General features: G+C 60.9%; 10 protein-coding genes across 10 annotated transcripts; 6 read left to right on the top strand and 4 right to left on the bottom strand.

The window, feature by feature from the left end:
- Positions 1-185: 185 nt before the first annotated feature.
- On the bottom strand, positions 186-2023 carry ACA1_097630 (rhodaneselike domain containing protein; the record flags this gene model as incomplete). The annotated part of the gene is made up of 6 exons (XM_004335042.1): positions 186-347; positions 449-564; positions 661-733; positions 840-933; positions 1029-1698; positions 1987-2023. The coding sequence occupies 6 exons, from the start codon at positions 2021-2023 to the stop codon at positions 186-188; spliced, it is 1152 nt and encodes a 383-aa protein (XP_004335090.1).
- A 105-nt stretch (positions 2024-2128) lies between these two features.
- On the top strand, positions 2129-4458 carry ACA1_097620 (uncharacterized protein; the record flags this gene model as incomplete). Its single annotated transcript, XM_004335041.1, has 7 exons — positions 2129-2326; positions 2471-2595; positions 2703-3220; positions 3307-3789; positions 3891-4074; positions 4126-4274; positions 4352-4458. 7 exons carry the CDS (start codon positions 2129-2131, stop codon positions 4456-4458), a joined length of 1764 nt encoding a protein of 587 aa, XP_004335089.1.
- A 161-nt stretch (positions 4459-4619) lies between these two features.
- ACA1_097610 (uncharacterized protein) lies at positions 4620-5105 on the bottom strand (the record flags this gene model as incomplete). The annotated part of the gene is made up of 3 exons (XM_004335040.1): positions 4620-4798; positions 4926-4965; positions 4992-5105. The coding sequence occupies 3 exons, from the start codon at positions 5103-5105 to the stop codon at positions 4620-4622; spliced, it is 333 nt and encodes a 110-aa protein (XP_004335088.1).
- Positions 5106-5534: 429 nt separating this feature from the next.
- On the bottom strand, positions 5535-9865 carry ACA1_097600 (peroxidase; the record flags this gene model as incomplete). Its single annotated transcript, XM_004335039.1, has 7 exons — positions 5535-6549; positions 6632-7128; positions 7253-8686; positions 8798-8919; positions 9192-9347; positions 9456-9636; positions 9743-9865. The coding sequence occupies 7 exons, from the start codon at positions 9863-9865 to the stop codon at positions 5535-5537; spliced, it is 3528 nt and encodes a 1175-aa protein (XP_004335087.1).
- A 561-nt stretch (positions 9866-10426) lies between these two features.
- Positions 10427-13379, top strand: ACA1_097590 (amine oxidase, flavincontaining superfamily protein; the record flags this gene model as incomplete). The annotated part of the gene is made up of 9 exons (XM_004335038.1): positions 10427-10440; positions 10523-10604; positions 10808-10910; positions 10986-11038; positions 11172-11442; positions 11515-11569; positions 11653-12086; positions 12160-13097; positions 13251-13379. The coding sequence occupies 9 exons, from the start codon at positions 10427-10429 to the stop codon at positions 13377-13379; spliced, it is 2079 nt and encodes a 692-aa protein (XP_004335086.1).
- Positions 13380-13529: 150 nt separating this feature from the next.
- On the bottom strand, positions 13530-14923 carry ACA1_097580 (uncharacterized protein; the record flags this gene model as incomplete). Its single annotated transcript, XM_004335037.1, has 4 exons — positions 13530-13726; positions 13808-13897; positions 13971-14181; positions 14294-14923. The coding sequence occupies 4 exons, from the start codon at positions 14921-14923 to the stop codon at positions 13530-13532; spliced, it is 1128 nt and encodes a 375-aa protein (XP_004335085.1).
- Positions 14924-15126: 203 nt separating this feature from the next.
- On the top strand, positions 15127-18660 carry ACA1_097570 (Protein of unknown function (DUF1253) containing protein; the record flags this gene model as incomplete). The annotated part of the gene is made up of 14 exons (XM_004335036.1): positions 15127-15873; positions 15968-16084; positions 16187-16337; positions 16450-16603; positions 16681-16749; positions 16827-16941; positions 17039-17114; positions 17182-17338; positions 17406-17588; positions 17678-17760; positions 17829-17974; positions 18045-18175; positions 18270-18417; positions 18493-18660. The coding sequence occupies 14 exons, from the start codon at positions 15127-15129 to the stop codon at positions 18658-18660; spliced, it is 2445 nt and encodes an 814-aa protein (XP_004335084.1).
- A 362-nt stretch (positions 18661-19022) lies between these two features.
- ACA1_097560 (proline racemase) lies at positions 19023-20551 on the top strand (the record flags this gene model as incomplete). Its single annotated transcript, XM_004335035.1, has 9 exons — positions 19023-19138; positions 19206-19293; positions 19382-19525; positions 19599-19698; positions 19757-19857; positions 19932-20034; positions 20098-20190; positions 20242-20409; positions 20481-20551. The coding sequence occupies 9 exons, from the start codon at positions 19023-19025 to the stop codon at positions 20549-20551; spliced, it is 984 nt and encodes a 327-aa protein (XP_004335083.1).
- Positions 20552-20867: 316 nt separating this feature from the next.
- ACA1_097550 (inosineuridine preferring nucleoside hydrolase family protein) lies at positions 20868-22010 on the top strand (the record flags this gene model as incomplete). Its single annotated transcript, XM_004335034.1, has 1 exon — positions 20868-22010. The coding sequence occupies one exon, from the start codon at positions 20868-20870 to the stop codon at positions 22008-22010; it is 1143 nt and encodes a 380-aa protein (XP_004335082.1).
- A 704-nt stretch (positions 22011-22714) lies between these two features.
- ACA1_097540 (serine/threonine kinase) lies at positions 22715-27881 on the top strand (the record flags this gene model as incomplete). Its single annotated transcript, XM_004335033.1, has 8 exons — positions 22715-22793; positions 22905-24821; positions 24900-25006; positions 25079-25198; positions 25286-25511; positions 25596-26272; positions 26394-27514; positions 27635-27881. 8 exons carry the CDS (start codon positions 22715-22717, stop codon positions 27879-27881), a joined length of 4494 nt encoding a protein of 1497 aa, XP_004335081.1.
- Between the last annotated feature and the right edge of the window lie 101 nt (positions 27882-27982).

The raw sequence follows: 27982 nt of genomic DNA, 5'->3' as shown, positions 1-27982 counted from the left end.
GGAAGGAGAAAGCAAAGGGCAAGCGCCGCTGGACGCGCTCCTTGAAGGACGACGCTCCCTTGTGCTTGAGGTAGTGGCGCAGCTCGTCCTCTGTCATGACCGTCGTGTGCGCGCACTCCTCACTTCCGCACGTGCCTGCCACATGTGGCCCACATCATTCATGCATCAGCCGCTCACTCACACAATCATGGGCTTGAAAGCTCCGGCGCACCCTTGTGTGTTTCTCGGCAGGACGGACACTGGATGAACAGGTGCGAGCAGGCATCGTTGCGGCAGTTGGTGTGGTCGTTGCAGGGAGACCCGCACTGGTGGCACACGCTCAGCATGTCCTCGGTCACTGGCTCGCCCTGGTGAAGCGAGTGGCGCCACTCGCTTGGTGGTGAGTGTTGTTCCGCCCCGGCCGGGGTGCGTGCGCGTGGGCAGGCGCGTCTTGTGTTGTGTGCCGTACGAGTCGATCATCGAAGCAAAAGTTCTTGCCCTTGAAGCGAGACTGCAGGCCTCTCTCCTTGACCTCGCGCGCGTAGGTCACGATCCCTCCCTTGAGCTGGTTGACGTTGCTGAACCCTGTCGTCACGACAGCAGCGCAGTGAATTGAGTCAAATCACAGCAGATCAATTTGTTCACATTGTATGCACACCACCACGCATGGTGATGAAGTACCGTGCTCGTGCAAGAAGAGGCTCATTTTCTCACATCGAATGCCACCCGTGCAGTACATCAGAACCGGTTTGTCCTGCATGCGTGGTGGTGTGCATACAGCGCGGTTCAGCAAATTAATGCGTGACGTGCGTGTGCGGTGGTGCGTGTGCGCACAAGAGAAGGAGGAGGGAAAGACGAACCTCCTTGCCTCGCAGCATCTCGCGGATGAGGGAAAAGCTCTCCTTGTAGGTGCTCACGTTGGGCGTCAATGCCCCTTCAAACCGCCCCACCTCGCTGTGCGCGCACGTGTGAGCACCGGGGGCGACTCGCGACACACAACCGCACACGCACACGCACACGCAATGGCATCCAGCCGGCCCGCTCCAAACCTTTCATAGTGGTTGCGCACATCGACGATCACGGCGTCGGGCGATTGCATCTGCGCGTGCCACTCGTCCACGGTGAGGTGCCGGCCCGGCTTCCCGCCTGCTGCCGAAGCGCCACTGGTCGCGTTCACATCACCCTCATCGTCCTCTTCTTCTTTGTCGTGGCCGCAGCCTTCTGCCAACTCATCGTCGCGGTCGTTGGGGCGGAGCAGGGCCGGAAAGCTGAGCTCGTCCTGGGCCGACACGATCTGGGAGCGGACCTTGACCCGCAGCTTGCGGAAGGCGGCCTGGGCCGTGGGCCGCCCGTCGCCCGTGAAGTTGAGGTAGAGCTCCTGCGTGTCACCGAACACGGCGGGCCGTCGCGCGAGCGTCGCCCGGAACTCGGCCAGCCGGTGGGCCGGCACGCTGAGCTGCGCGTTGACGCCCTCCTCGGCCACGTAGACCCGCCCGACCACGCCCACCTCGCGCCAGTCGGCCAGCAGCTCCTGCCGCAGCGACTCCAGCCTCGCGGCCCGTCGGCCCGCCGCGATCTGCTCAGCCTCGGCCTCGAGCGCCGCCTGCTCGGCCTTGGCCGTTGCTTCGGGCGGAGGCAGCCGCACGAACCGATAGAACGAGAGCGTCAAGTAGCCGTGCTGCTGCTGCTGCTGCTGGCCAACGTCGTTGGCGCCCGCTTCTGTGGTGAACAACGCTCGATGGGGTGGGCGCCGGCGGGGTTGCGGTGCTGCTGTGGTGTTCGCGCAGGCGCAGCGCGCGGAAAGAAGAGTACGAAAAGATGGAGATGGAGAAGAAGTTGTGGAGATCAAATGCCGTGGCGGGCGGAGGGGCACCCGAGCAGGCGGAAGTAGGGCGGCAAGAGGGGATGCATGCACATTTCTCCGGAGTGTGCAGATTCCCGCCGCATCTGTGCCAGGGAGCTCCCGAGGCAACACCATCGCTCGAGCATGGCCCAGCTTGGCTGGACCAGCTGCCGCCCGCCTCCACCCCGGGGCCATCTTCATCGCTTCCGCCTTTTCTTTTCTTATTTCTCTTTTTTCACTTTCATTTTCTGTTTCTATTTTCTGTTTTGTGTCGACCAACAGAAACACGAAGCGAGGTCGTTGAAGATGAGGACGTTGATGGTGACCGACGGGACGCTGGGCAGCGTGCGCGCAATGGTGGCACTCGGCTGCGGCCTGGTGAAGCGAGGCCACAAGCCGGTGCTGGTGGCGTGCCCCGCCCGCTTTCGTGCGCTGGTCGAGGACTACGGCCTCCGCTGGACCGCCTTCAACCCCGCACCCCTCGCCCCCTCCCGCTCCTTCCTCGTACTCTTCAGCCCACGCCCCAACCTTTCACCTTTGCTGCTCGAGCACACTCCATCTTATTACTGTCCGCAATAATATATATATATATTACTGGCGCGTGTCGTGCGGTGCGTGCGGTGCGTGCGTGTGCGTGCGGTGGTGTAGACGTTTGCGGAGGCGCTGGAGGAGGTGTGCAGGCGCGAGGGGATCGACCAAACGAGGGACTCGACGGCGACGCAGCAGCGCACCTGCATCGTCGGCGAACACTCGAGCCTCCACGCCGCCTACTCGTACGTGTGCCGCCGCAGCTCCTTCCACGTTCCCACAAAGAAGTCGATCGCACCCTGACGTGTGCGTGTGTGTGTGCCGTGCGTGTGGTGTGTCGTGTGTGCCGCAGGTTGGCGGAGAAATTTGCCATCTGCTGGGTGGGGGTCTTCTTCGCGCCCGTGTCGCCCACCGACGCCCACCCTAGCACGGCCTTCACCGCCTGCCCCAACGCCTCGTCGTCGTCGTCCTCGCCCACTTCCGCCCCCGCCGCCCTCCGTCTGCCCCTGCTGCCCGGCGGCCTCGCGCTGCCCCACCGCCGGTGGATGAACAAGTGGTCCCACCTGCTGGCCCTCGCCCTCGAGTGGCGGTCGGCCCGCGACGCAGTCAACGCGTGGCGCGAGGCCCGGCTCAAGCTGCCGCCCATCCCCAACGCGCTGGGCGTGCTGCCGCTGATCAAGCGCCAGACGCTGCCCGTCGTGCACCCGCTCCACCCGGCCTTCTTCGCCAAGCCGCACGACTGGGCGGCCGAGCTCAAGGTCCCGGCGTTCCTCTTCCTGCCGGACAAGCCCGCTCCGGCCCCGTTCCTCTCCTCCGACCTGCGCCTCGAGCTCGCCGCCGACAAGGACAACACCACCCCGTCATCGTCAGGTGCGCGTGTGCGGTGTGAAGTGCGTGCGGTGTGTGCGTGTGCGGCGTGTTGGGGGTCACTGTTAACAGGAGGAACGGGTGTACAGCTGTGGAGTCGGCGACGTGGGAGAAGAAGGAAGACGAGAGCGCGAAGGAGGAGGAGCAGCGGCTGGAGCGGTTCCTAAAGTCCTCCTCCACCACTGAGGCGGAGGGCGCAGTGCGGCCCCTCTTCTTCGCCTGCGGCGGGCTGGTCGACAGCCAGTCCTCCGCTCGGGCGGTGCTCGACGTGGCGGCCCGACTGGCCGACAAGACGCGACGGCAGGTGGTCCTCTTCATTCGAGACGAGGACGGGCCGGCCAAGGTACAGCCGGCCGGTGGGGCCGACGGCGAGGGGCCAACGTCGACGGACGCAGCAGCAGCGATGACGGAAGACGGCGACGGCGTGGTGGACGTGCACCCCGGGTGGGCCGAGCTGATCTACGCGCCCGGGGCCATCCCAGACTCGCTGTGCGTGGTGTCTCGCCTCAGCTACGCCTCCATCCTGCCCAAGTGCAGCTGCGCCGTTATCGACGGCGGTCACGCCATCACCGGTATCTCCCGCACACAAGACACGCGCGACACACGTGCGACACGACACACGACACACGACACACACGACACATGCGTGTGCTGATGGTTGTCTTTGGAACAGCGGCGACCATTCGAGCCGGTGTGCCGCTGGTCTGTGTGCCGATTGACGATCGCGTGTCCTGGTTCTGGGCCAACCGCGCCCACGAAATCGGCATCGCGCCGCAGCCCATTGCCCGCACGCAGCTCACCGCCGACGCCCTCCTCCAGGCCATCGACCGCGCCACCTCGGCCCAAACCACACAGAGGTACGCCCCGTCTCGCACCACTCTCCGAGGCTCGGCGGTTGCTGACCACAGCCACAGGCTGCGGGAGCTGAGCGCAAAGGTCAACGCCGATGGTGACGGCGTGCGCAAGGTGGTGGACGCGTTCGAGCGCGTGTGCATCACCAGCATAGGGCTCGTGCCCACCTCCGACTACGCCGACGTGTCGACGGCCTCGGCGCTCTGTACGTCTTCCGCTCCTGCTGTTCGCTCTTCTCTTTACAGTTTACTTGGTTGCTGATGCCGAATCCCTTCTGGACAGGGCAAGAGCTCACCACCACGGAGATGGGCGTAGCTCTGGGGGTCGCCACTGGGCTCGCCCTCTTGATCTGGCTCCTGCTCAAGCTTCTCTTCCTTCTTTTCCTGTGAGCGTGGGGAAAAAATAAAACACAACCAACAACACGACCCGCTAACACCGCCGTGCTCGACCTCGCGCAGGAGCGTTGACTCAAGCTCGTCGCGCCCTGCGTGGAACTCGGCCGCAGCAGCACCGAAGCCGCTCGACAGAGTTCACCACGATCGTCAAACAATCATTGGAATTGTGAGGGAGGGAACGCACCTCGCGCGAACTTGACGAAGAAGTTCAACTTTGCGCGGCTCTTCTCCGACTCGTTCTGCACCTTGTCCTCTGTATCAACCACGAGATTGGACTCCATCGAGGCCGCCATGTCCCGGAGACCGTCACTGCAGGCGTGTTCCCATTCCTTGCCTGCAAAAGGCAGGTTTCTTGTATGTGACCGGGCAGAGGCACCACGTGGTGGAGACCGTGGGCCGGGAGTGGATCTATAGGAGGGTGGCGGAGTCGTGTCAATATCCAACTGTTATTCCATTGGTACAGGCCCCGGCGCTCAGTCGGTGGATGTGGATGGGAGCACACTGTGGCCGGGCGCAGAAGCAGGTACCTGCCCGTGGTCCTTTAGGAGGACGAGAATGACTCTGAGCGCTTCGTCCCGACAGAAAAGCATCGAGGCAGGTACCTCATTGCCGATGACCAGCCCGCACTCGTCCACGCCCATCTCCCCACATGTGACAGGGCTGCACCGTAACATTCGATCAACAACACATAGGTTGTTGAACGCGTCAGCCTAAGCAATGCGAGTGCACTTAGAGGCGCTGACACGGCTGACGCTTCGCACTATGGCGCAATAACCGATAAATTATCGGGTTGGGTTTGCGAGGGACAGAACGAAAGCGAAGGGGGGGAGGGGCAGACTTTGCAGAGCAGGACGGCGTCGGGCGGGTGGTCGGCCGCAGGCACCCGCATCAGGCAGCACGTCTCGGAAGCTCACGATCCGAGTTCTTGGCAAACACCACCGCCATCGTGTCACACGACCTCCTCACCTTCATCTTCTTTCGTCTTCGTCTCGTGTTGAAAATGATTATCTATTTCTTAGGGTTGAGGCCAGAAAAGACCCGATAGGGAGGAGAGGGAGATAATAACAAAACTACAGCTCGTCCTTGGCGGAGCGGCGCTGGAGCTTGAAGAGGAAGGGGTCCTTGGGCGCGGCGGAGAGGAGCATGCGGATGACGGGCGGGTCCTCGCCGGCGTAGGTCCACTTGAAGTTGCGGATGAGGTGGGCGAAGAAGGCGTTGGAGACCTGGAGGGCGAGGTCCTTGCCGGGGCAGTCCTTCTTGCCGCCGCCGAACGGGATCCACGTGTTGTTGGCCACGGGCGTGTCGAAGCGGTCGGGGTTGAACTCGGTCGGGTTGGCCCAGAAGCGCGGGTCCTGGTGGATGCTGGCGGTGTGGATCATGTAGGTGGTGCCGGCGGGCACCTGCCAGTCGCGCAGGGTGTCGTCCTCCATCGAGACGCGGGCGTAGATCTGGCCGCCGGGCGGGTAGTAGCGGTAGATCTCGCGGACCACCTTGAGCAGGTAGGGCATGCGGTGGAAGTCGGCGATGGTGAGGTCGCGCGCGGCGGTGGTGAGCACGGCGCTCACCTCGCGGTAGGCGCGCTCGAGCACGGTCGGGTTCTTGGCGAGCAGGTACATGCCGTGGCCCAGGATGAAGCTGAAGGTGGGCGGGATGCCCATGAACGAGTCGAAGGTGGCGGCGATGACCTCCTTGTCGTCGAGCAGCGAGCCGTCCTCGGTGGGCGTGAGCGCCCACTTGGCCAGCCACGAGGTCTTGCCCGCCGGGCTCTTGCGCACCTCGGCCAGCGCGTCGCGGCTGAATTGGCCGAAGAAGTCCATGGCGTCCTTGATCTTGGAGGTCTTGCCCTCGAGCACGAGGATCGGGTTGTTGTACGGCGGCGCGTACTTGAGGAAGTCCGGGAAATACTTGAGCCACCGCTTGCCGTACTTGACGAACTGCTGCAGCCGGGCCGGGTCGCGCTGGCAGAAGTCGTCACCGTAGGCGAGCGAGCAGGCCAGCTCGAGGGCCACGCCAGTCTCATCGTCGGCCGCGTCGTACTTCTTGCCCACATGCTGGTCGAATGTAGCCAGAAGCTTCTTGGCCGACCTATGTGTTGGAGCAGTATCTGCGATTAGATACTGTCGTCCGAACACACACACACACACAGAGAGAGAGAGAGAGGACATACACGTTGATGGTGGGAAGTTGGTTGATGTTGGCCGGGGTGATTTGGGTGTCGAAGATGGTCCTGAGACGCTTCCACTTGTAGAGCTCGGACGGGTGGCTGTTGGAGAGGGCGGTGAAGGGCGTGCCGTCCTTGTAGCCCACCATGCGGCCGTAGGTGAAGTCCGAGTAGTCCATGCGGCTGCGCAGCCAGTACTTGTCCGACTCGAAGATCTTGCCCAGGTCGTTGGCGTTGGACAGGAGGATGTTGTTGCCGTCGTTGGAGAGCTTGAACTTGACCACGTCGCCGTACTGCTTGGTGTAGTCGACGAAGGGCTGCACGGAGCCCCACAGGGCGAAGGGCAGGAAGTGGAGGTCGTCGTTCTTGAAGAACGGGTCGAGCAGGAAGGACTTGTCGTCGTCGGGGCTCGGCATGTCGCCCGTCGAGAAGCACTCGATCGGGTTGCTCTTGGCGTTGGCCACGAAGAACAGGTTCTTCTGCAGGCACTTGACGCCCGTGTTCTGCGTCACCATCCTGTGCAACAAGTTGGTCTATGGTGTCGTGTGTGCGTGCGTGAGAAACGATCGTAGAAAAATCACACCACACGCCAACACAACACACAAGGTGGTGAGAAGAGTGGCGTACGCCTTGGTTCTGGAGATCGAGTTCCTCCCACCAGAAGGAGTCGGGGAGCTTGGCGTTGGGGAAGAGCGGGAGCGGGTTGGGCTTCCAGAGGAGGTCCTGGAGCACGTTGGTGGTGGGGCAGTTCCAGGGCTTGTAGTTGGAGATGCACCAGAACATGCCCCAGTTGATGCCGAAGCGGTCGGCGGCGGCGGCCTTGAAGAGGGTGTAGAAGTTGATGATGAGCATGGAGCGCGGGATGTGGGTGTTGGGCCACCACTCCTCGTCGAGCTCCTGGCCGACCCAGAGGTCGACGTCGTCGGGCGTCTTGTAGAGGCGCTTGAGCTCCTGCTGGAAGTAGACGTTGCTGGTGAACTCCTCGAAGGTGGCGCGCGGCTTGAAGGGCACGACGCCGTCGTAGACCTTGCGGATGTACTCGTTGAAGGTGGGCAGGCCGCGCTCGCGCTCGTGCATGATGGCCCACGCGGCGAGATCGAAGCCGTTGCCCTCGTCCGGGTTGCGGAAGTTGAACTTCATGCTGCGGTAGGTGTCCTGGATGCCGCTGTGGAAGTCGGGGATCTGGGTGACGCTCATGGCCTCGACGACGCTGTTGATGCCGGTCTGCTTGAAGCTGGTGGCGTTGAAGGCCGTCTCGGCCAGGTTGACCAGCGTCGTCGGGTTGTTCTCCTTGTCGAAGATCTGCAGCGACGCCGGGATGAGGTCGTGCCAGCGGTAGCCCACGCTGAACTCGTTGGGCAGCGAGTAGGGGTCGCCCGTCTTCGGGTTGAGCAGCATCTGCCACGGGTAGGACATGGTGAGCGGGTTGATCTCGAGCACGGTCTTGCCCGTCCAGCTGCGCATGATCGCCGTCGGATCGTCGGGCCACGGCACGTCGATGAAGTAGGCCTTGAAGTAGGCCGCGCCGATCATGTTCATCTTGGCGCCCATGACGATGCGCGTCGTCTGGAACCGCTGCTCGACGTTCCAGTCGGGGTACTTGCCGTGCAGCACGCCGCACATGCGGTTGTGCTCGCGCACGAACAGGGTCTGGTAGACCATGAGCAGGTAGTCCTGGTTGGCCCGCAGGTCGCCCGCGGCGAACAGGTTGCGCTGCTGGCCCGGCCGGCCCGGCAGCGAGAAGTTGAACCGCTCGTCGTTGACCGGCAGGTAGTCGTCGTCCAGGATCAGCTCGCACTTGAGCGCGCCCGCCGCGTCCTTCTGGCGCAGCAGCGCGTTCATCTCCTTGGTCGAGCCGTAGATGGTCTCCAGGTCCATCCAGTTGCTCCGCCTGTTGTACTGCTCGCGCGGGATGCCGTTCTCGCCCGTGCCCGGCGCCCTCTCGCTGCGCCAGAACTCAAGCTTGGTCTTGGGCGGGAAATCGGGGTCGCCCGCCGGGATGTCGATGTTCATCAGGTCGCCCTTCTCACGGCCAGCGTCCGAGAGCATGAGGTCGTGCACCTAAATTAGTTTTATTTATTTATTTATTTATTTAGAAAAAGATTAGGGTTAGAATTGTTTTCTCAGGATTAATGCTAGTGCCGCTAGAAAACAAGAAGAAAGGGGCCGTACCAAGAACTCGACATAGCCGAGAAGCCACGGCGTGTGGTCCCAGTAGCCGGTCTTCCTGTTCTTGAAGAAGATGTTGCTGAGCTCGCGCACATTGGGTCCGTCCCTCGGCTCACCGAGCGTGCCTGTGTGCCACAAGGAATCAGTCAGAAAAATGAAAAGTCCTAAAGAAAATGAAAGGAAAAAAATTAACCACCGATGGGCCAATGGCGAAAATGAGCCGATATTGCCTTCCAACAGGACCAAAACAGGAAAGTGCACTTTCACCGAAGCAACACAAGCTCCAAAAATATAGCTAATATACCGTGGCATCACCAAAAATATAACCACATGTGCCGCGAACACGAGAGAGCACGAGACACCAAACGGACAAGGCGAGAAAGGCGACGAGAGGTACCGGGCTTGTAGTGGGGCGGGGTGTAGTCGCGGGCATAGGCCTGGTCCTGGGCGCCGGTCGCGGCCTGACCCTTGCGCAGCCAGTTGCACGAACCGTCCCACGAGCGGTAGTAGTACGACTCCTTCGACTCCAAGCACTTGGGGTCGATTTCCCAGCCTAGACGGGCCACCGGTGATCGGCGTCACCACGCCAGCCCCCCAACGTCAGCTCTTGTCTTCTTCTTCTTCAACGTGGTCTTCTTCGAGTCGTAGAGGGTGCGCGTACCAAAGTCGGGGAAGGGGTTGGGCACGCCGGTGGCGGCCTGGGCCTTGACCTTGCCGCTGTCCTTCTTGGAGCCGGCCTGCTTGCTTAGCGTCTCCCACTTGTTGGTGTCGAGCAGGTCTTCGACCTTGGTCGCCAGGTCATCGCTGCCCACGACCATGCCCTTCAGGAAGTCGATCACCTTCTGCAAGAGAGAAGCGAAGAGTTATCGTCTCTGTTAGTTTTTCATCTTTCGTCTCGAAAGATGAGAGTGGAAGGCGAAGGCGAAGGAGGCGCGACAAGAACAGTACCTTGGCAGGGCCATTCTTCTTGTTGCCCCCGTTGTTGGGTGTGTCTGCGGCGAGGGACGCGGCGATGGCCAGCGCCAGCAGCAGCAGCACCGTCAGCCAGACGAGGCCTTGTCGTGCGGCCATGGCTGAAGGGCGAGGTTGGTGTCTTGTGGGACCCTTGGAAAGGTCTTGTGTGTTGAGGTCGGGTGCTGGTGTGTGGACTGGTACTTGGTGCCTAGCTTTTGTAGGAGTTGGGCCAGGCGGAGAAGAAGAGAAGAATGAAAGCACAGAAGAAGGTTGGGCGGAACACACTTCCACGCAAAAACGGTGATTGGTTGAATCGTAGACCAATCGCGCCACCTTATTCCTGTGCACGGGCCACGGGAACCCTTGTTAGGAACTAAAAATGTTAAGATATGCCAAAAATTACCATCACAGAGCAATAATCCTCAAAGTTACACGTCGACGCCTCGATAGGAACCACGGGTATGGGAGGTGATGATATAAACAGGATCACCCTGCGAACCAACGGGGAGCGAGGTGGCGACACCATACGACCACTCAGATTTATGCGTCGACATCCAAACCGCAACCTAGCGATGGGATGCAACGGCCAGGAACGACACAGGGCCAAGGAAAACATTCGCTTCGTCTTCGTCGTCCAACCAAACAACAACATCAAACACAACACAGCAGACCTATAAGATGGACACCGCACCGTACGCCTCTCACCCAACAGGCCCACTCCAGACTGGTTGTCATTTTGCTTCCCTCGTAACTCTTTGGACCAAACACGAACAGGCTGGAGCAGGGTTCGAACTGGGACGTGGTCATCGTCGGCTCGGGTCTCTCGGGCCTCACCGCCGCCACCCGCATTCTTCAGGTTCGTTCATCTGCATATTTTACCTCTCACCTTGTGCCCCATCTGTCTTCATCTTTCCACTCCTTCGCCCCTTTCTGTGTCCCGCACGCGCGCATGCGTTCGTTTGTGCACGTGTTTATTTGGTTTTGGTCCGCCTCAACTTTTGCCTTCAAGCGCCTCGAGGCCTGACTTTGGCTCCCTGGCACCGCCAACCACCACCACAGGAAAACAAAGAGCGCAAGGTACTCATCGTTGACGCTGTCGACTGGTTCGGCGGCCGCACCCGCTCCATCGAGCTGGCCAAGTACGACTCCAAGGTCTCCATCGGTACGCACGTTCTCTCTACCACCACGCGCCACTTCACACTCCACACCTCACCACCACCAACTCAACTCCCCGCAGGTGGAACCTTCGCGCTGTTCGAACACAACGACACCCTCCAGTTGGCGAAGGAGGTACAACCACTCAGCCCACGCTTCGCTTGTTCTCGGAGTTATAACACCGTGTCTCCTGTGCTTTGACTTCCGGCTTCGTTCCGGTCACTCACGCGCTATTCGAACGCGTGGCTGTTTCTCGCGCGCGCGACAGATCAACTGCTCGCCGACGGAGACCCTGAAGATTTCGGATGTCAACTTCAACCAGTTCAGCAAGGCCCTGTTCGACCCGTCGGGCCTCCCGCTCTTCTTCAAGCTCATGTACAAGGGCGCCAAGATCGTGAAGGAGGGCAAGATCGACTGGTCGTGCAAGACCGCCAAGGAGCTGGAGAAGATCAGCCTCGAGGATTGGATCTCCAAGCACTGGATCCTCAACAAGTTCAACCCCAACTTCACCCGCGAGTTCTTCTACCTCCTCGAGACCTGTACGCGCTCACTCTTGTCGATGCTTGAGCACCATGTGGCTCACATCGTTCGGTGTAATATGCAATGTGCAGTCCCCAACCTTCACGGAGTCTCTGCGCTGGTCTGCGCCATCGCTCTTTACGTCCGGTAAGTCTTTCCTTCTCACACACCGCACACACACACCGCACATGGAACGACGACACTCACGCGCGTGCCCTGTGTGTTTGCAGATTCCGAGGCATTCCGCGCAACGGAATTGAGATCCCGCCCAAGGTGCTGAGGTGGGAGGGCGGCACGGGCGTGTTCACGCAGGCCCTGGTTGAGAGCCTGAGCCACCACGAGAACTTCCGCCTCAAGCTCAACTCGCCCGTCGAGCAAATCATCCAGCCGGCCATCAACGCCGGCGCCAACGCCGGCCCCTACCCCGTGCAGGTGGTCGTCAACGACAACCACACCGGCAGCGTCACCGTCAACGCCCAGTACGTGGTCGTCGCCACGTCGCCCCTGGCCGCGGCGCCGGCCAACCTCGGCGGCACCATCAACTACACACCGGCCCTCGAGCCCGGAGCCGCCCAGCTCTTCTCGTCCATGGAGGCCACCCCTACCGTCTCCCGCCAGATCCTCGTCGTCTACAAGAACCGCTGGTGGAAGAAGCAGGGCGGCGGTGCGTACTTGCCATTCTTTGCTCTCCTTGATCGAGCAACGTTGCTCACACTGTGTCGTGTTGATGGATGCAGGCATGTTCATCATGCCCCCCTACGCGACCCACGTCAATGAGATGGGCGTGTGGGGCAACGTCGTGGACGGCAGCATGAAGGACGAGCGCAAGGCCGGCATCGTCCGCATCTTTGTCGACTCGCGCCGCCTGGACGGCATGAGCCCGAAGCAGGTCGAGCAATCGACCATCGACTTCCTCAAGCACCTCTTCCCCAAGCAGCACGACCTGGTCGAGGGCTACGAGGAGATCATCTTCCACGACTGGAACACCGCCAAGCCCACCATCCCCGGCGTGACCTTCACCTACGCTCCCACCAACAACGGCGTGCTCTCCAAGTTCGGCAAGTACTTCACCCAGCCCTACGGCCGCATCCACTGGGGCGGCTCGGAGCGATCGGTGTGGGGCGCCAACTGGATGGAGGGCGCTGTCGAGCGCGGCAACGACGTGTCGGAGGAGCTCATGAAGATGGCCGGCTGGGTCGGGCCGGACTACAACGTGCGCAAGACCGCCGCCACGCTCAGGGTCGCCAAGCGCGCAATGCCGGTTGCGGCGATGGGCGCGTTCGCGGTGGAGACCAGCGCTGAGGAGGATGACCTGGAGGCCGAGCCGGATCTGGAGCCGATCAAGCTGCTCCCTACCCCCACGAGCCCTCTGGGCCTGGCCGAGAGCCTGCAGCCCGACGACGGCGACAAGCTCGACATCCACGAGCTCTACACCCGCGTGAGCCAGGTCGAGAAGCCGCGCCTCCTGCAGGAAAACGACGTGTGGATCTCGCCACAGATGTGCCTCGATGCCCTCAGGGAACTGGAGAAGGCCAAGCTGCTCAAGAAGAAGCGTGCCGCCGAGGCCGAGGCCGAGGCCGAGGCCGAAGATGAAGCCGAGGTGGCGTCGTCGTCGTCGTCGTCGTCTTCTTCGGTCCCCCACCCTGCGACTTCCTCGTCTCCTCTGCTCGCCGGTGTCACCCCGCGCCCGGCTCACCTCCCGGAGGGCACCACCCCGTTCTCGTCGTCCTCCAACGAGAAGGTACCCCTTTCGCTTTCTTGCCCCCCCCCCCCGACCACGACTTCGTGTTTCGTTCTTCTGATTGTGCCCTCCCCCACACGTTTCCAGCCCACCGTCCAACAGCTCCAGGCCGTGCCTACTCTGCGCGGCGAGGTTCCGGCCTTCCTTCTCGGCCTCACCGTCGGCGTGTTCGTCACCATGGCGGCCTTCCGCTTCGCCAAGGGCTCGTCGCAGTGAGCGCGCACCACCATCATCGCCGCGCACCCTCGCTCTGTACCACCTCATCGTCCCCCCCACTAAAATGGCGTCCATCTTTTGACTCACCACACTGTGTTGGCTGCAAAACGAAACGACGCACGCTCCTCACGAGACGAGCAATCAAACCTTTCACTCGTCGGCGTCCTCGTCGGGCAGGTCCTTGAGGGAGGCGCCCAGCATGTAGTCGTCGGAGAGGACGTCCCACGCCGGCTTGGCCTCCTGCTTGACGGCCTCCTCGCTCTTGACCTCCTTCTTGACCCCGGCCTTCCTGGCTCCACCCGTCTTCTGCAGTAGCTCCAGGAACTTTGTCTTCGTCAGCTTCTCCGCTGCACGCCGCCGATGTGAGAAGAAGAAATACATCGTCAGCGAACGTTGTAGTGCTGCTTGTGTTGTGGGTGTGGGTGTACCCTTGAGCGGGTTCCTCTTCTCGAGTTCTTCCGTGTCGTTCATGGCCATCTCCTTTTGCTGCTTCCGCACCACGTTGAAGAGTTGCACCACTGCACGCGGAGGAAGAGAAGATTAGAGAACTGACAGCTGTCGCCTGCTGGGTGGACGGGTGGGTGGCCGTACCGCCCTTGGTGGCCAGCTTGCGCAGGCGCACCTCGCCGGGCTCGCTGAGCACGGTGGGGATGCGATGGTCGCGCGCCTTGAGGAGCTTCTTCTTGAGCGCCAGCTCTCGGGCCTCGCGCTTCCTTCGCTTCTCAGCCAGGAGCTTTCTGTTTGTCCGCTTCTTGAAGTTCTTCAAGATGGGGTCCGCCACCGGTTGCACCTTCTCCTCCGCCTACACAAAGTAAGCAGTCGTGGTGAGTACCAACGCAACACGCAACACACGCATCGCCGCACGCACACGCGCAAAGAACGAAAGAGAAAGAGACTTGGGCAAAAGAGAGTACCTCGGCCTGAGGGGCGACCTCGCCTTCGGGTGAGAGGAGCTTGCCCAGCACCATGGCGAACGACACACTGCCCGGACCCTTGCGCACTCGCGGCACCTCCTCGGCCTCCATTTCCTCCTCGTCATCGTCTTCCTGGCCTTCACCCTCAGCTTTCGCCTCTTCTTCGCCGTCCTGCTCTCCGTTCACATTCTCGAATTCATCTGTCTCTGGAAGTTCATCGTCGTCATCTTCATCTTCATCTGCAGCAGTGACCGCCTCGATCTTTCTCTTCTCGCCAGCCTTGACTTCTTCTTCAAGATTCGGGAATTGCTGCTTCTGCTGGGCTTGCTTCCATCGTCGCACAATCGCTGAGGCTGTGTCCTGTTCATCTTGCTTCTCGTCATCGCCAGCGATTTTCATGTAATTCACTCCATCCCCGCGCACCTCCTCCGTTTCCTCATCCGAGTCGGACCACTCATTCTTGTCCTCCTCAGAGCTGACCTCGAATTCAGCCCCAAGCTTGTCCCAGTAGGCCTTCTCGCCTCGAGTACCACCGCTGCTCCTTCTCTTTCCGCCGGCCTTGGGCTTCGCTTTGCCATTGTCTGCGCGCTGTCGCTTGGGTGCCCGCACCACCTTGCTGTTCTTAGACATGGCGCCCTCTTTCTTCTCTCCTTCGTATCTCGTAGATGGGTCAATCTGTCCTCCTCCGGGCAATCTCGAGATTGAGGTGATCAAAGAAATACAGAAGAAACGGAGAATTCGCCTTTTCTTTATTTTATTCTTCTTTTTTTGTTGTTTATCTTGTTTTCATCCATTTCGTTCTGCAATCGAACGGACAAGATCTGTCTTGCAAGATGAAGAGGCGTGGCGGAGGCGGAGGTGGTAAGCGAGGAGGCGGTGGCGGAGGTGGATCGAACAAGAGGCGGAAGAAGGAGAGCGGAATGGCGGCTCACCGCTACGCGACCAAGCTGAGTGCCGAGGGCGGCGAGGTGGAGGAGCTGGTGTCCGATCGTATTCGTGACGTCACCGATGCCGTGCGACGTGAGGAGGCCGCTGCCGCCCGAGCCCGGCGAGCCGAGCCGCAACAAAATCGCGATTCTGCACAAAATGAAGATGAAGATGGAGGCGAAGAGGAAGAGGAGATGACCTCCTACGAGCGGCTGCTCTGGTCCTTCGGCAACACCCTCAGCGACCAGGTCAAGCGGCGCAGGGAGGCCACCCTGGCCGCCAAGCGCCGCCAGCAGCAGGAGGCACTCAAGCAGCAGGAGCAAGCGGCCGCCCAGGCCAAGGCCCTGCAGAAGCAGAAGCTGAAGCAACAGCAACAGCAACAGCAGCAGCAGAAGAGCAAGAAGGCGCCCAAGAAGGTAGAAGAGAAGGCGGAGGAAGAGGAAGACGGTGCCGAGGAGGGCAGCAACGGTGAAGAAGAGGGCCGCGACGAGCAAGCTGCGGCCGAAGGTGATGAGGAAGCAGAGGAAAACGAAGCCGAGGAAGCCGAGGAGCCCGAGGAAACCGACAACGCCACAGTGCAGGAGGAGGACCTCACCGCGCTCGGCGTTGAAGAGGAGCAGCGCGGTGATCCCTTCCACTCATTTGCCACCGAGGTACGTCGCGGCTTGTTCCTTGTGGAGCCTGGACTGGACCAGGCACTGGTACTGATAGGCTCTACGTGACCCTGACAACAAACACACAACGCAGATCGAAACCGGCGAGGAGGTGGCAGCGCTGCTCGCCGCCACCAAATGGAACACACACGATGACGAAGTGCTGGGTGTCGTGCGTACGCGTCTGCCTCCCACCAAGGAGAGTGAAGAGGTACGTACCATCATCTGATCACCGTCACTCTCTCTTCGGCACTACTGCCGCATACCTCTTGATGACTGATCGATCTTTGTACTGCACGTGTACTAGGCACAGAGCGCCGACGCTGTGGAACCCTCGTCGGCCGTCTTCCCTCCGGTAGCGGGCTCGCGTCTGCCGACTTCCGTTTCCTCTCGTCCTGCCACCTCCCTTGTCACTCGCTTCAAGATGAAGAAGCGTCTGTCCGATCAGTGGGAACAGGTCTTTGGTGCGTACCAGCGCGTGCACGCACTCTGGATGTTTCTTTTGAAGGTGGTGTAATGTGCGTGCCAGCTGCAGCTTGCTCACCGTTCATCCATTCCTATTCGTGTGCCGTGCAGCCAAGAAGAAGACCAGAGTGTTCACAGACCTGCAGGAGGGGCTCTTCCCGGCCATGAACGAGTACAAGGACCTACTCTTTACGGGGCGCACCGGACAAAACGCGGCTGAGATCCGTTCGCTCTATGTGCTCCATGCCATCAACCACCTCCTCAAGTACGCACTCAAAGGGGTGTTAGTTGGCGTTCGCACGAAATTTTGTCTTGATACTGAACGTCGTGTTGCTCGGACAGAACGCGCGACACCATCCTGAAGAACAGTGCCAAGCTCAACGCCACTGCCGAAGAGAAGAAAGCACTACTGTACGCGCGTTCCTCGAACGTACTCAGTTTTCTTCTATCTCACTCACTCATCTTTGCTTTTATTCTGGGTTTTGCAGGGATTTGAGGGATCAGGGCTTCGTGAGACCCAAGATCCTAATTCTGGTCCCCTTCCGCAACACGGCCTTGGAAGTGGTCAAGCTCATTCTTCAGCTGGCCCCGAAGCTGCAGCAGGTGCGTGCCTTGGTTGAGGCGTTTCGATCCTGCGACCACTTGAGCTACTTTATATTTTTTAAAACCGACCGCTGACTGTTGTTGATGTGAACTCCAGGAGCGCGTGGCAAACAAGAATCGGTTCTTCAGCGACTACGGCGTGGAGGAGGAGACGATCAACCCGAACCGCCCACGTACTCTTTCCACTTTTGACACTCTCTCTTTTCCGTTCGCTGTCTAACGCGAACACGAACACGACAGAGGACTATCTGGACACGTTTTCGGGCAACATTGACGACTGCTTCCGATTCGGTGTCAGCCTCACCAAGAAGACAATCAAGCTCTTTGCCGAGTTCTACAACTCGGACATCATCATCGCCTCGCCGCTTGGCCTTAGGATGCTCGTGGGAGCGCCAGGGTACATCTTAGCTCTTGAACACTATGCAAGGTATAACGAACGAGCGCCTCACTTCTCTCCTCCACAGTGATAAGAAGCGCGACTACGACTTCCTGTCTTCGCTGGAGCTGGTGATCGCCGATCAGGCCGACGTGTTCCAGATGCAGAACTGGGACCACGTGGGCCTGTTGTTCGAGCACTTCAACCTCAAACCCAAGCAAGCACACGACTGCGACTTCTCCCGCATCCGAAGCTGGGCGCTCAACACCTGGTACACCACTTCTATTCGTTCTGCTTGCTGTGCCGAGACATCCTGACGAAGGCCCTTATTCTCTTCCTCTGTCGTGACATCGTTTCTAGTGGCAAGTATTTCAGGCAGACGCTCGTGTTTTCGTCGGTGCAGACGGTGGAGCTCCACGCGCTGATGAACCGCAACTGTCACAGTACTGTTCCGTCCAGCACCGTCATCCTATGGCAGGCAGATTGCTGACCTGTGTATTACGCTGTCTAGACATGCGCGGGACGGTGAAGGTGGCGCGAAAAGAGCCTGGTAGCATCTCTCGGGTCGTGCTCAAGGTGCAGCAGGTGTTCCACAAGCTCGACTGCAACGACATCGAGGCTGTCGACGATGCCCGATTCAAGTACTTCACTCAGAAGGTAACTCAGGTCTCCCCGTAGTCGCCACTGTCAAAACAAACAATCTCACGATCCATGTTGCACACAACAGATCTACCCGCAGCTCAAGGCCTCCGTGTCGAAGCATGTCTTCATCTTCTTTCCTTCCTATTTTGACTACGTGCGCGTGAGGAACTTCATGAAGGAGGACGCCGACGATCCCTCGTTCTGCCTCTGCTGCGAGTAACTCTGCCTTCTTCTTCTCCACTCTTATTTCATTTATTCGATTGGTACCAGTCCACCAATCGCCTGACCGCTTCGCTCTTCCTCTCAATAGGTACACTCCCGGCAATGAGGTGGCGCGAGGCCGAAGTTTCTTCGCCACGGGACGGCGAGACTTCATGCTCTTCACCGAGCGATTCCACTTCTTCCGGCGATACAAGATCAAGGGCGCCAAGAACGTCGTCTTCTATGGCCTTCCCCAGGTACATCGTTGTCCATGACTCATTATTGATAGACCCGTTTTGCTGACCGGTGATCCTGTCGCTGTGCTGGTACAGTACGGCCACTTCTACCCGGAGATCCTGAACGGCCTGTCGGACGTGGTGGACACCTCGTGCACTGTGCTGTACTCCAAGTTCGACGTCTACCAGCTGCAGGCCATCGTGGGGGATGAGCGCGCCAGCTTCATGCTCTCCTCGCCCAAGCTCGTCCACATGTTCTGTTGAGCCGCTCGGGAAGAAAAAAATAGAAAGAACTTTTTATTTTATATATTATATTTTCTTTTATATTTCTTTTTCGTTTATTTTGTATAGTTTGACTCACTATGCTGGTGCGCCAGACCACGACAGGGCGGGTGGGCTGTTCAAAGGTGGTGGGGCGTCGCTTGTTCAGTGGCGCAGCCGCGCCAGACGCCTCGCGAGCTTCGGTGGCGCTGGCGGGGCTGAAGGGGCTGGAGGCGGGGGCAGGCAGAAGGTGGTGGGGGCGCAATACTGGCGAAGCTGCAGCAGCCTCTACGACCGAGCCTGGTGTGGTGCGTGTGGTGGATATGCATACGGAGGGCGAGCCTCTGAGGGTGGTGGTGGGCGGCATGGAGCGGGAGGTGCCTCCCGACCTCGAAGGCGACATGCTGGCCCGTCGCCGCTACATGCAGCGGCACTGCGACCACCTTCGCACCGCCCTCATGTGGGAGCCCCGCGGCCACCGGTATACAACTGCTCTTCTCGCTCACTTCGTTGTGCTTCAATTCGCTTGGCTAACCAGTCCAGTGCAGGGATATGTACGGGTGCTTGCTCTTCGCGCCGCACTCGCCCACCGCTCACGTGGGCGTTCTGTTCCTCCACAACGAGGGCTACAGTTCGGTAAGTTGAGCACGTGTGCATGACTCGCATCGTTGTTGCGTTTTTGAGGCGCCGATGACTGACCAAGTTGGCGCCGCGCACGTGACAGATGTGTGGGCACGGCATCATTGCCATGACCAAGCTGCTGGTGGAGTCTGGCTTCCCCGCTGACAGCGATGCGGCCAACAACCGCGCCGAGCTCAGGATCGACACTCCCGCGGGCCTCGTGACCGCGCAAGCGCACTTTGCCCAGGTGAGCTTCTTCTCGCTCACACGCCAGCGCAGCACAGCGGCAAAAACTCATCAGCTGAGTCTCGGCCCTACAGGACGGTCGCACGGTGGAGCGCGTAAGCTTCGCCAACGTGCCCTCGTTCGCCTATAAGCTGGACGTCCCGCTCAAGTCCTCGTCCTTCGTACCACTGCTAGGTAGGAAGCATGCCCCTTCCCCCGGCAACGGCCGTGTGGGCTGACCGCACCGTCTCAGGCAAGGACACGGTGAAGGTGGACATCGGCTTTGGTGGTGCCTTCTACGCGTACGTCGGCACAGACGAGCTGGGCCTGCCTCCAACCTCTATCGTACCTCAGGTGCGGGGTTGGAGTGGAGTTTGTTCCGGTTGGTGGGCATCTGCGATACTCAATGCGGCGTGTGAGTACGGCAGGAGTGCGACAAATTGAAGCAAATTGGGGTGGTCATCAAGCACGCGGCCATCAAGCAGGTTGAGCTCGTCCACCCTTTCGAAGCGGATCTGGGCTTTCTTTATGGTAAACGAACAAGTTTGAACAAGCGTTGGTTCAAGCTGACCGATAACTGACCTCTTCTGGCAGGGACGATCATCACGAGCCCGCCCCACACCGCGCAACACCACAGCCGCAACGTGTGTGTCTTCGCGGACGGCGAGATCGACCGATCCCCCACCGGTACGTAGAAAAAAATCGCCGAGCCGCACAACACTGAAAGCCCGGCCGCAGGGACTGGCGTGAGCGGCCGGCTGGCACTGCTTCATGCTAGGAATCAGATTCAGCCTGGGGCACCGGCGGTGATCGAAAGCATCATCGGCACCAGCTTCACCGGAATCGTGGCGAGCACCACCCGCTTCGGCCCGCATGAAGCCATCATACCCATCGTCTCCGGCACCGGTACGAACCCCACCCATAGAGCCCTTCTCAAGCCTTCTCTCTGACGCTAGGGTTCACGGCGCTTCCTACAGCGTTCGTCACCGGCCGCAGCGAATTCCTACTCGACCCGGCCGACCCCCTGCGCCACGGCTTCATACTGTGAGCGCCAGCCCCCCTACCCGCACCCCGCCGATTCGTTTCGGCCGATTTTTAGCAAACTCTGCAACGTGCAACCAATCTCTCATGAGTCGTTGTACTTCTTTCCGATAGGCAGCCATTTTGAGACCAGCGCTTTGCGGGCGGACGGCAGGGCGCACGGTGCGCTCGTTCGTGCCCGTTGTCCTTGGGAATGGGACGGGGCGGCACATAAATGGGCGCTCACGCCAAACTTACTCTCCATCACCGACCACTCTGTACGCATACAACACCACCTCACTACTTCACATACACCATCTCTGTACTGCTACGCCGACCTCACCATGAAGGTCAACATCTGCATCGTGGCCGCGCTGGCCTTGGTGGTGTGCGCCCTCGCCGTGGACGCCACCTCGAGCCAGAAGAAGAAGCAGGTCATCATCGATACCGACGCCAACACCGACGATGCGATCGCCATCCTGTGGCTGCTCAAGCGGACCGATATCGACATCAAGGCCATCACCGTCGTCGGCACCGGCTGGGCCTCGCTCTCCTCCGGCCTCACCAACATCTTCAACATGCTTGCCTTCATGGGCCGCAACGACATCCCCGTGACCTGGGGCGGCGGCTACGCGCTCTACGACATCAAGCACAACATCTACGGCTGCACCTACGCCAAGACCATTCCCAACGCTCCCGGCGGCAGGCAGTGGGCAGACACCCTCGTGGGCCTCGCCCACTGTTTCCCCAAGGCCGGCCCGGGCCGCTACTACAACCCGAACGCACCGGGCGCCGTGGACCTCATGGTGCAGGTGCTCAACTCGACCCGCGACAAGGTGGACATCCTCGCGCTGGGTCCGGCCACCAACGTGGCCGACCTGCTGAGCGCACACCCGTGGGCCAAGGTCCGCATCGGCCGTGTGGTCTTCTCGGGCGGCGCCGTCTACGTCGGCGGCAACATCTTCACCAACGTGCCCAACACCTACGCCGAGTACAACGCGCTCGGCGACCCCGATGCCCTGGCCGCCGTGGCCACGTCCGGCGTCAGCCTGGTCCTCGTGCCGCTCGACGCCACGGGCCAGCTGATCGTCAACCAGACCTATCTTGACCGCCTCGGCGTCAACCAGTACACGAGCGAGGCCGCCTGGGTCTACTCGCTGCTGCGCACCCTGCAGACCCAGATGGGCTCCGTCTTCAACACCTACAGCCTGTGGGACCCCTACGCGGCCGCTGTTCTGGTCGACCAGAGCCGGTACGCCGACACCGTGAACAAGATCAAGATCACCGTCGTCACGCAGGACCTCAACGCCAGCGAGGTGGGCCGCACCAAGCCCGACAGCCGCAACGGCAGCAGTGTGTCGGTGGTGCTGCGTCCCGACGACGTGGTCTTCGACGACCTGATCTACTATCTCGCCCTGGAGGACAACTCGTCGCCCTCGCCCCGCTGCACCGAGTCTGCCAACGGCGGCTGGTATGCCTGGAACTGAGGTGAGATCGCGAACTGTAGTTGTTCGGCGATCTAGCCAGAACCCAGTTTGTTGCGACCCCAATAAAGGCTCCCTTTCTTCACATGGTGTGGCGACGACGCAGTGAGAGTTAGCGAGAAACACTCGCGTAGCGTGCTCTCCTTTTTAGTTTCTTGCGCCGCTTTACGCGGTGGAGCAGACGGCTTCATGGCCTGCGTGTGACTGCCGGTTTGCCGGTCCACCAGCCGGGTGGAGCAGCAGGGAGGGTCCACTATTCTGTCTTGTACGCTCCCACACCCCGCCGCCTCTGTTCCCGCCCGAGAGAGGGGGGTTGCTTCTCTTTTTCCTTAACGTGTTCGGAGTTAGAGGGAGCTACGAAAATACGGAATATTTGAAAAGATATATTGGCCGATGGCACAACCAAATGTAAATTCCCACTGTGACGTGATTGGTTGCAGAGGTTTGAGGATCGCATCACCCTGCTACGTTGGTTGCAAGACCACACCGCGCAGTCGCCCATTGGTCTGCTGTTTCGGGCAAGTGACCCAGTTCGAGTTTTTCCGAGTTAACTGTAAATCGAACGGTCATACTTCTGGTTGGTGAGATCTATCTGTCAACATACGTATGTTCCCGCGGGCCTCGGAATCGCGTCTGTTGCTCTCCGACAACCCCGCAACGTTCATTCTCACACCTCACACACCCACAACACCTCACACACCCACGCCATGAAGCCGTCTGCTCCCCTGGCCGTCGTGCTTCCTCTGGTGTTGTTCTCTACTCTGATCTGCGGCTTCTTCGTCAATGGTACCACGCCCACTAACCTCGCTCGGAACCTGATCTTCGTTCCAGCTTGTAATTCCTGTCTGCTTTTTATTTGACTGACCTTGGTATTGGGGGGGGGGGCGGCGGATGTAGGTGTATCGGGGCTATTCAACCTGACGCTGGTCCACACGTCGGACACGAGCTCGGCTCTCACGGCGATGGACCAGTACTCCAACCCGTGTAAGCCGGTCAACGCCTCCTCCTACGTGAGCGCCCAGGGCCTCGCCTGCTACGGAGGCGCGGCGCGGATGAAGACCGTCATCGACGGCGTCCGCGCCCGGGCGCCCAACAACTCACTACTGATCGACGCCGGCAACGTGCTCAAGACTTCGCTCTTTTACTTCCTATTCGGCCCGTCGCTCATCGCTTCGTACTTTGACCAGCTGGGCTACGACTTCGTCCACTGGCAGATCCTCGACTTTGTCGCGCTGGTGCCCAACGTGGTCGAGTTCATGCAGCACGCCGGGTCGGACGTCGAGTTCGTGGTGAGCAACCTGGAGGGCTTCGCCGATGACTCCCGGGCCAACGGCACCGTCATCTCCGCCTTTGCGATCAAGACCTTCGCGGGCCACGGCACCGGTGGCGGTGACGAGAAGGTGGGCTTCGCCGCCACGCTCGCCGAGAATCTGAACTCGCTCGTGGCCTACTCTCAGAGCCTCAACTCGACCGAAGAGGCCGACGCGCTGCTGGTGGCCGTCGCCTCGCTGCAGAACCGGGGCGTCAACAAGATCGTGGCGTCGGTGAGCAGCAACGCCACTGCCGAGCAGGTGCTGGCCGCTGTTCCGGGCATCGACATACTGATCGTCCCCGGGCAGCTTCAGGCCAACGCCGCGGCGTCGATGGGTCCGGTTGGCCCCTACCCGATGGTCTACCAGACCCGGTGGCTGCAGAACGTGCTGGTCGTGTCGAGCGGTACCTTCGGCCAGCTGATCGGCGTGCTCGATGTCACGTTCGACGACAACGGCGTGATCACGGCTTACTCGGGCGACACTGTACTGATGGACGACAGCGTGGCGCCTGACCCGACGCTGCAGACCGCGCTCATCGATGAGTACGCGCAGATCGAGGCCAAGTACACGTCCGTAATCGGCTACTCGGCGGTCGACCTGGCCTTCCAGCAGAACTGCCTGTTCGCCGAGTGCACGATCGGGGACTGGACCGGCGACCTCTTCAAGCAGCTGGGCAAGACCCAGATCGCCTTCAACAACGGCGGCTCGGTGCGTGCGGGCATCAGCAAAGGCGCGATCACCCTGGGCCAGGAGCAGACCGCGTTCCCCTTCGGCACGTCCATGCACTACACCTACAAGCTCAAGGGCGAGTACGTGTGGCAGGCGCTCGAGAACGGCGTGTCGCTGGCGACGGCGACCAACCTCGACGTCAACAGCGGCGCGGGCAAGTTCCTGCAGGTGGGTGGCCTTCGGTTCACTTTCAATCCCAACATGACGGTGGGCTCGCGGGTGGTGGACGCCTGGGTCGAGGTGTCGGCCGGCGTGTGGCAGCTGCTCGACACCGAGGCCCTCTACACCGTGTCGTCGTTCGAGTGGTTCGTCATCATCGGCGGCGACGACTACGGCATGGTGCGCGACAATGCGATCGACGTCGAGCAGACCGGCTACTCGTTCAATTCGATGCTCTTCGCGGGCTTTGCGCAGAACATCACCGCGGTCGAGGGTGGGCGCATCACCACCACCTCGGCCAGCCGGCTCACCTGCACGGCCAGCGATGGGACCCTATGCAGCGGCAACGGGTACTGTCTGGCGGGCGTGTGTCACTGCACGGTCGAGGGTACAGAGGGTTCACTGTGCGCCACTGTCAACGCCACGGACTCGGGTTCATCGACGAGCGAGTCGCTGGGCATCGCGCTGGGCGTCACGCTGCCGCTGCTGGCGCTTATCGCTCTTTGCATAGTGGCCGCGGTGGTGGCTTACCGCATCCGCGCGGGCCGGTCCGGCCACGACGCCTGGGAGATCGACATCACCGAACTCGAGATGGGGCCGCTCTTGGGCGCGGGTATAACTCCGAAACTTGTTTGTGTGGCGCATGTAGCGCTGTCTGACCACTCCTCTTCACCTTTAACCCAACATGCAGGTGGGTTCGGTGAGGTCTATCGGGCCGTGTGGAAGGGCACGGATGTGGCGGTGAAGATCATGAGCGCACAGTCGGCGGGCAAGGTGGCCTGCGAGAATTTCAAACAGGTCAGCAACACCTGACGCTCGCAACTCCTGGGTGGTACCGCCAATCTCATCAGTCTTCCGTCGACACGGCAGGAGGTGCATGTGATGACGGCGTTGCGCCATCCCAACGTGGTGCTGTTCATGGCAGCCTGCACCAAGCCTCCCCAGATGTGCATCGTCATGGAGCTCATGTCTCTCGGCTCCCTCTACGACGTACGTTTCACCAATCTCTCCGTCGTTCGCTGCAGCTCTCTCTCACAGCCAGCCGAACTCACCTTTCTTCCTTTGTTTGATTCGCAGCTGTTGCACAACGAGCTGGTGCCTTCCATTCCTCTCTCGCTCTGCCTCAAGATGGCGTACCAGGCGGCCAAGGGCATGCACTTCCTACACTCGTCGGGCATTGTGCACCGCGACCTCAAGTCCCTCAACCTCCTCCTCGACGCCAAGTGGAACCTCAAGGTCAGCGACTTCGGCTTGACCAAGTTCCGCGCCGACCTCAAGCGAGCCGGCGGTGATGAAGTTGAAGGTGAGCACAAGTTTGCTTGAAGCCAACAACAACACACACACCACACGCACACGCACACATGCCAGCTCACACGAATTTTCACAGGCACTGTTCATTGGAGCGCTCCGGAGGTTCTGGGCGACAGCGTGGACGTGGACTACATGCAGGCCGACGTGTTCAGCTTTGGCATCATCATGTGGGAGCTGCTCACTCGCGAGCAGCCCTACTGCGGACTCACCCCGGCGGCCGTGGCCGTGGGCGTCATCCGCGACGGCATGCGGCCCGACGTCGATCTCGCCCAGGAGCGCCACGTCGACTACGAGCAGCTCATGGCCCAGTGCTGGCACCAGGACCCTACCATGCGCCCGCCTTTTCTCGACGTCATGTCCAGCCTGGCCACAATGCTGTCGCATGGCGGCTACGACGTGACGGGCACCGGCACCAGCAGCTCGTCGGCCACCTACGGCGTGCACCGGTCCGGCTTCAATTCCTCCTCCAATTCGTCGAGCGCGTCAAAGGAGGCCGCCGCTGCCGGTGGTGCCCACCAGACGGTTCTATCGCCGCCGGCTGGCGAGCACCTGACGGTGGTGATGAGCGACATCGCCAACGCGGCGCCGCTCTGGGAAGCCAACCCATCGGCCATGCGCCAGGCCATGTCGCAGCACAATCAGCTCGTGCGACAGCTCATGACTCATCACCGCGGCTACGAGTCGGTCTTCCTCAAGAATCACGCCGGCGGCGAGGGCTACTTCTGCGTCGTCTTCTCCCGAGCCATCGACGCAGTGCGCTGGTACCCACAAACGCGCTTACTCACACACGCACACCGCACACACGCACACCGCACACCGCACACCACAGCATCACTGACCAATGTTGGTGGCGCGCAGGAGCGATGAAGTGCAGCGGGAGTTGCTCAAGGTGGACTGGCCGCTGGACCTGATCAAGCACGACCTGGCCCAGGAGGAGATCGGTGGACCCCGGGACCACGTGATCCACCGCGGCCTGCGGGTGCGCATGGGCATCCACCTGGGCTACACCAGTCGCGTACGCGACCCCAAGTCGGGCCGCTTCGAGTTCTCCGGCCCGGCGGTGCAGGTCGCCACCGAGCTCGCCATGCACGCCGAGGGCGGCCACGTTCTGGTCTCGCGCGAAGTGACCGCCGCGACCGACGGCGCGAGCAGCGCCGACAGCGGGAAACCGCCCAGCGGCCGCTACGTTAGCCTGGGCGTGCTGGAGGTCAACGGCAAGAATGGCGGGTCGTCCACCGACGTGGAGATCTTCGAGATGCGCGTGAGCGGCCTCGAGGAGCGCGTCGGCGGGTTGGTGGGCGGGCACGCCACGACTTCGTCGGGCCACGGCACCACATCAGGCTCGTCGACCGACATCACCGGCCGACCGCTGCGCACCCTGTTGCCCATGTCGGACATGTACATCGGCAGCTCGAACGCGTGTCGGTGGATTATACCGTACGAGGAGCTGGCGATGACCAAGGTCGATGTGGGCCAGGGCTCGTACGGCGTTGTGTCGAAGGCCCGGTGGAAGGGCATCGAGGTGGCGGTCAAGCGGTTCATCAAGCAGCGGCTCGACGAGGACACCATGCTGCGCTTCCGCGAGGAGGCCGCGATGATGGCCGAGCTGCGCCACCCCAACGTGGTGCTGTTCATCGGCGCCTGCGTGCGGTCGCCCAACATGTGCATCATCACCGAGTGGATCCCCAAGGGCTCGCTGCGCGACGTGCTGACCAACCACTCGGTCAAGTTCCCGTGGCCCACGCGGCTCCGGGTGCTGCACGGCATCGTGCTGGGCCTGTCGTACCTCCACTCCCAGTCGCCGCCGATCATGCACCGCGACCTCAAGTCGTCCAACGTGCTCGTCGACGAGTCCTGGAACGCCAAGATCGCCGACTTTGGCTTTGCGCGGATCAAGGAGGAGAACGTCACCATGACCAAGTGCGGGACGCCCGCCTGGATCGCCCCCGAGGTCGTGCGACGTGAGCACTACACCGAAAAGGCCGACATCTACAGGTGCTTTCCAACTCCACACACATACATACTATACACACACGCACGCACGCACACACACCACACACACCTCACACACACCCGCACGACACGCGTCATGTCTTAGTTCTGACGGATGTGCAGTCTTTCGATTCTCATGTGGGAGGTGGCGACGCGGAAGATGCCGTTCGCCGGGGAGAACTTTGCCAAGATCAGCCTCGAGGTGCTCGAGGGCAAGCGCCCGGCTGTGCCCTCGAACATTCCCAAGTCCTACGCGGCGCTCATGAGCCGCTGCTGGCACCGCAAGCCCCACAAGCGCCCCGCGGCCGATGAGCTGTGCAAGACGATCGAGGAATGGCTCGACAACCCCAAGGCTGAAGAGATGGTCTAAGTCGCTATTCACTCTCCAGCCCTTTGTATTCTACTACTACCACCACCACCGCAGTAAAGCGCCGAATGCGCATAGATTCTCTTTGTTGGCGTTTTGGTAAT

This window comes from Acanthamoeba castellanii, assembly GCF_000313135.1.
Source record: "Acanthamoeba castellanii str. Neff unplaced genomic scaffold scf7180000084645, whole genome shotgun sequence".
Lineage (NCBI taxonomy): Eukaryota > Discosea > Longamoebia > Acanthamoebidae > Acanthamoeba > Acanthamoeba castellanii.
The sequence above is the reverse complement of the archived record's forward strand: the minus strand, read 5'-3'. Positions and strand labels throughout refer to the sequence as shown.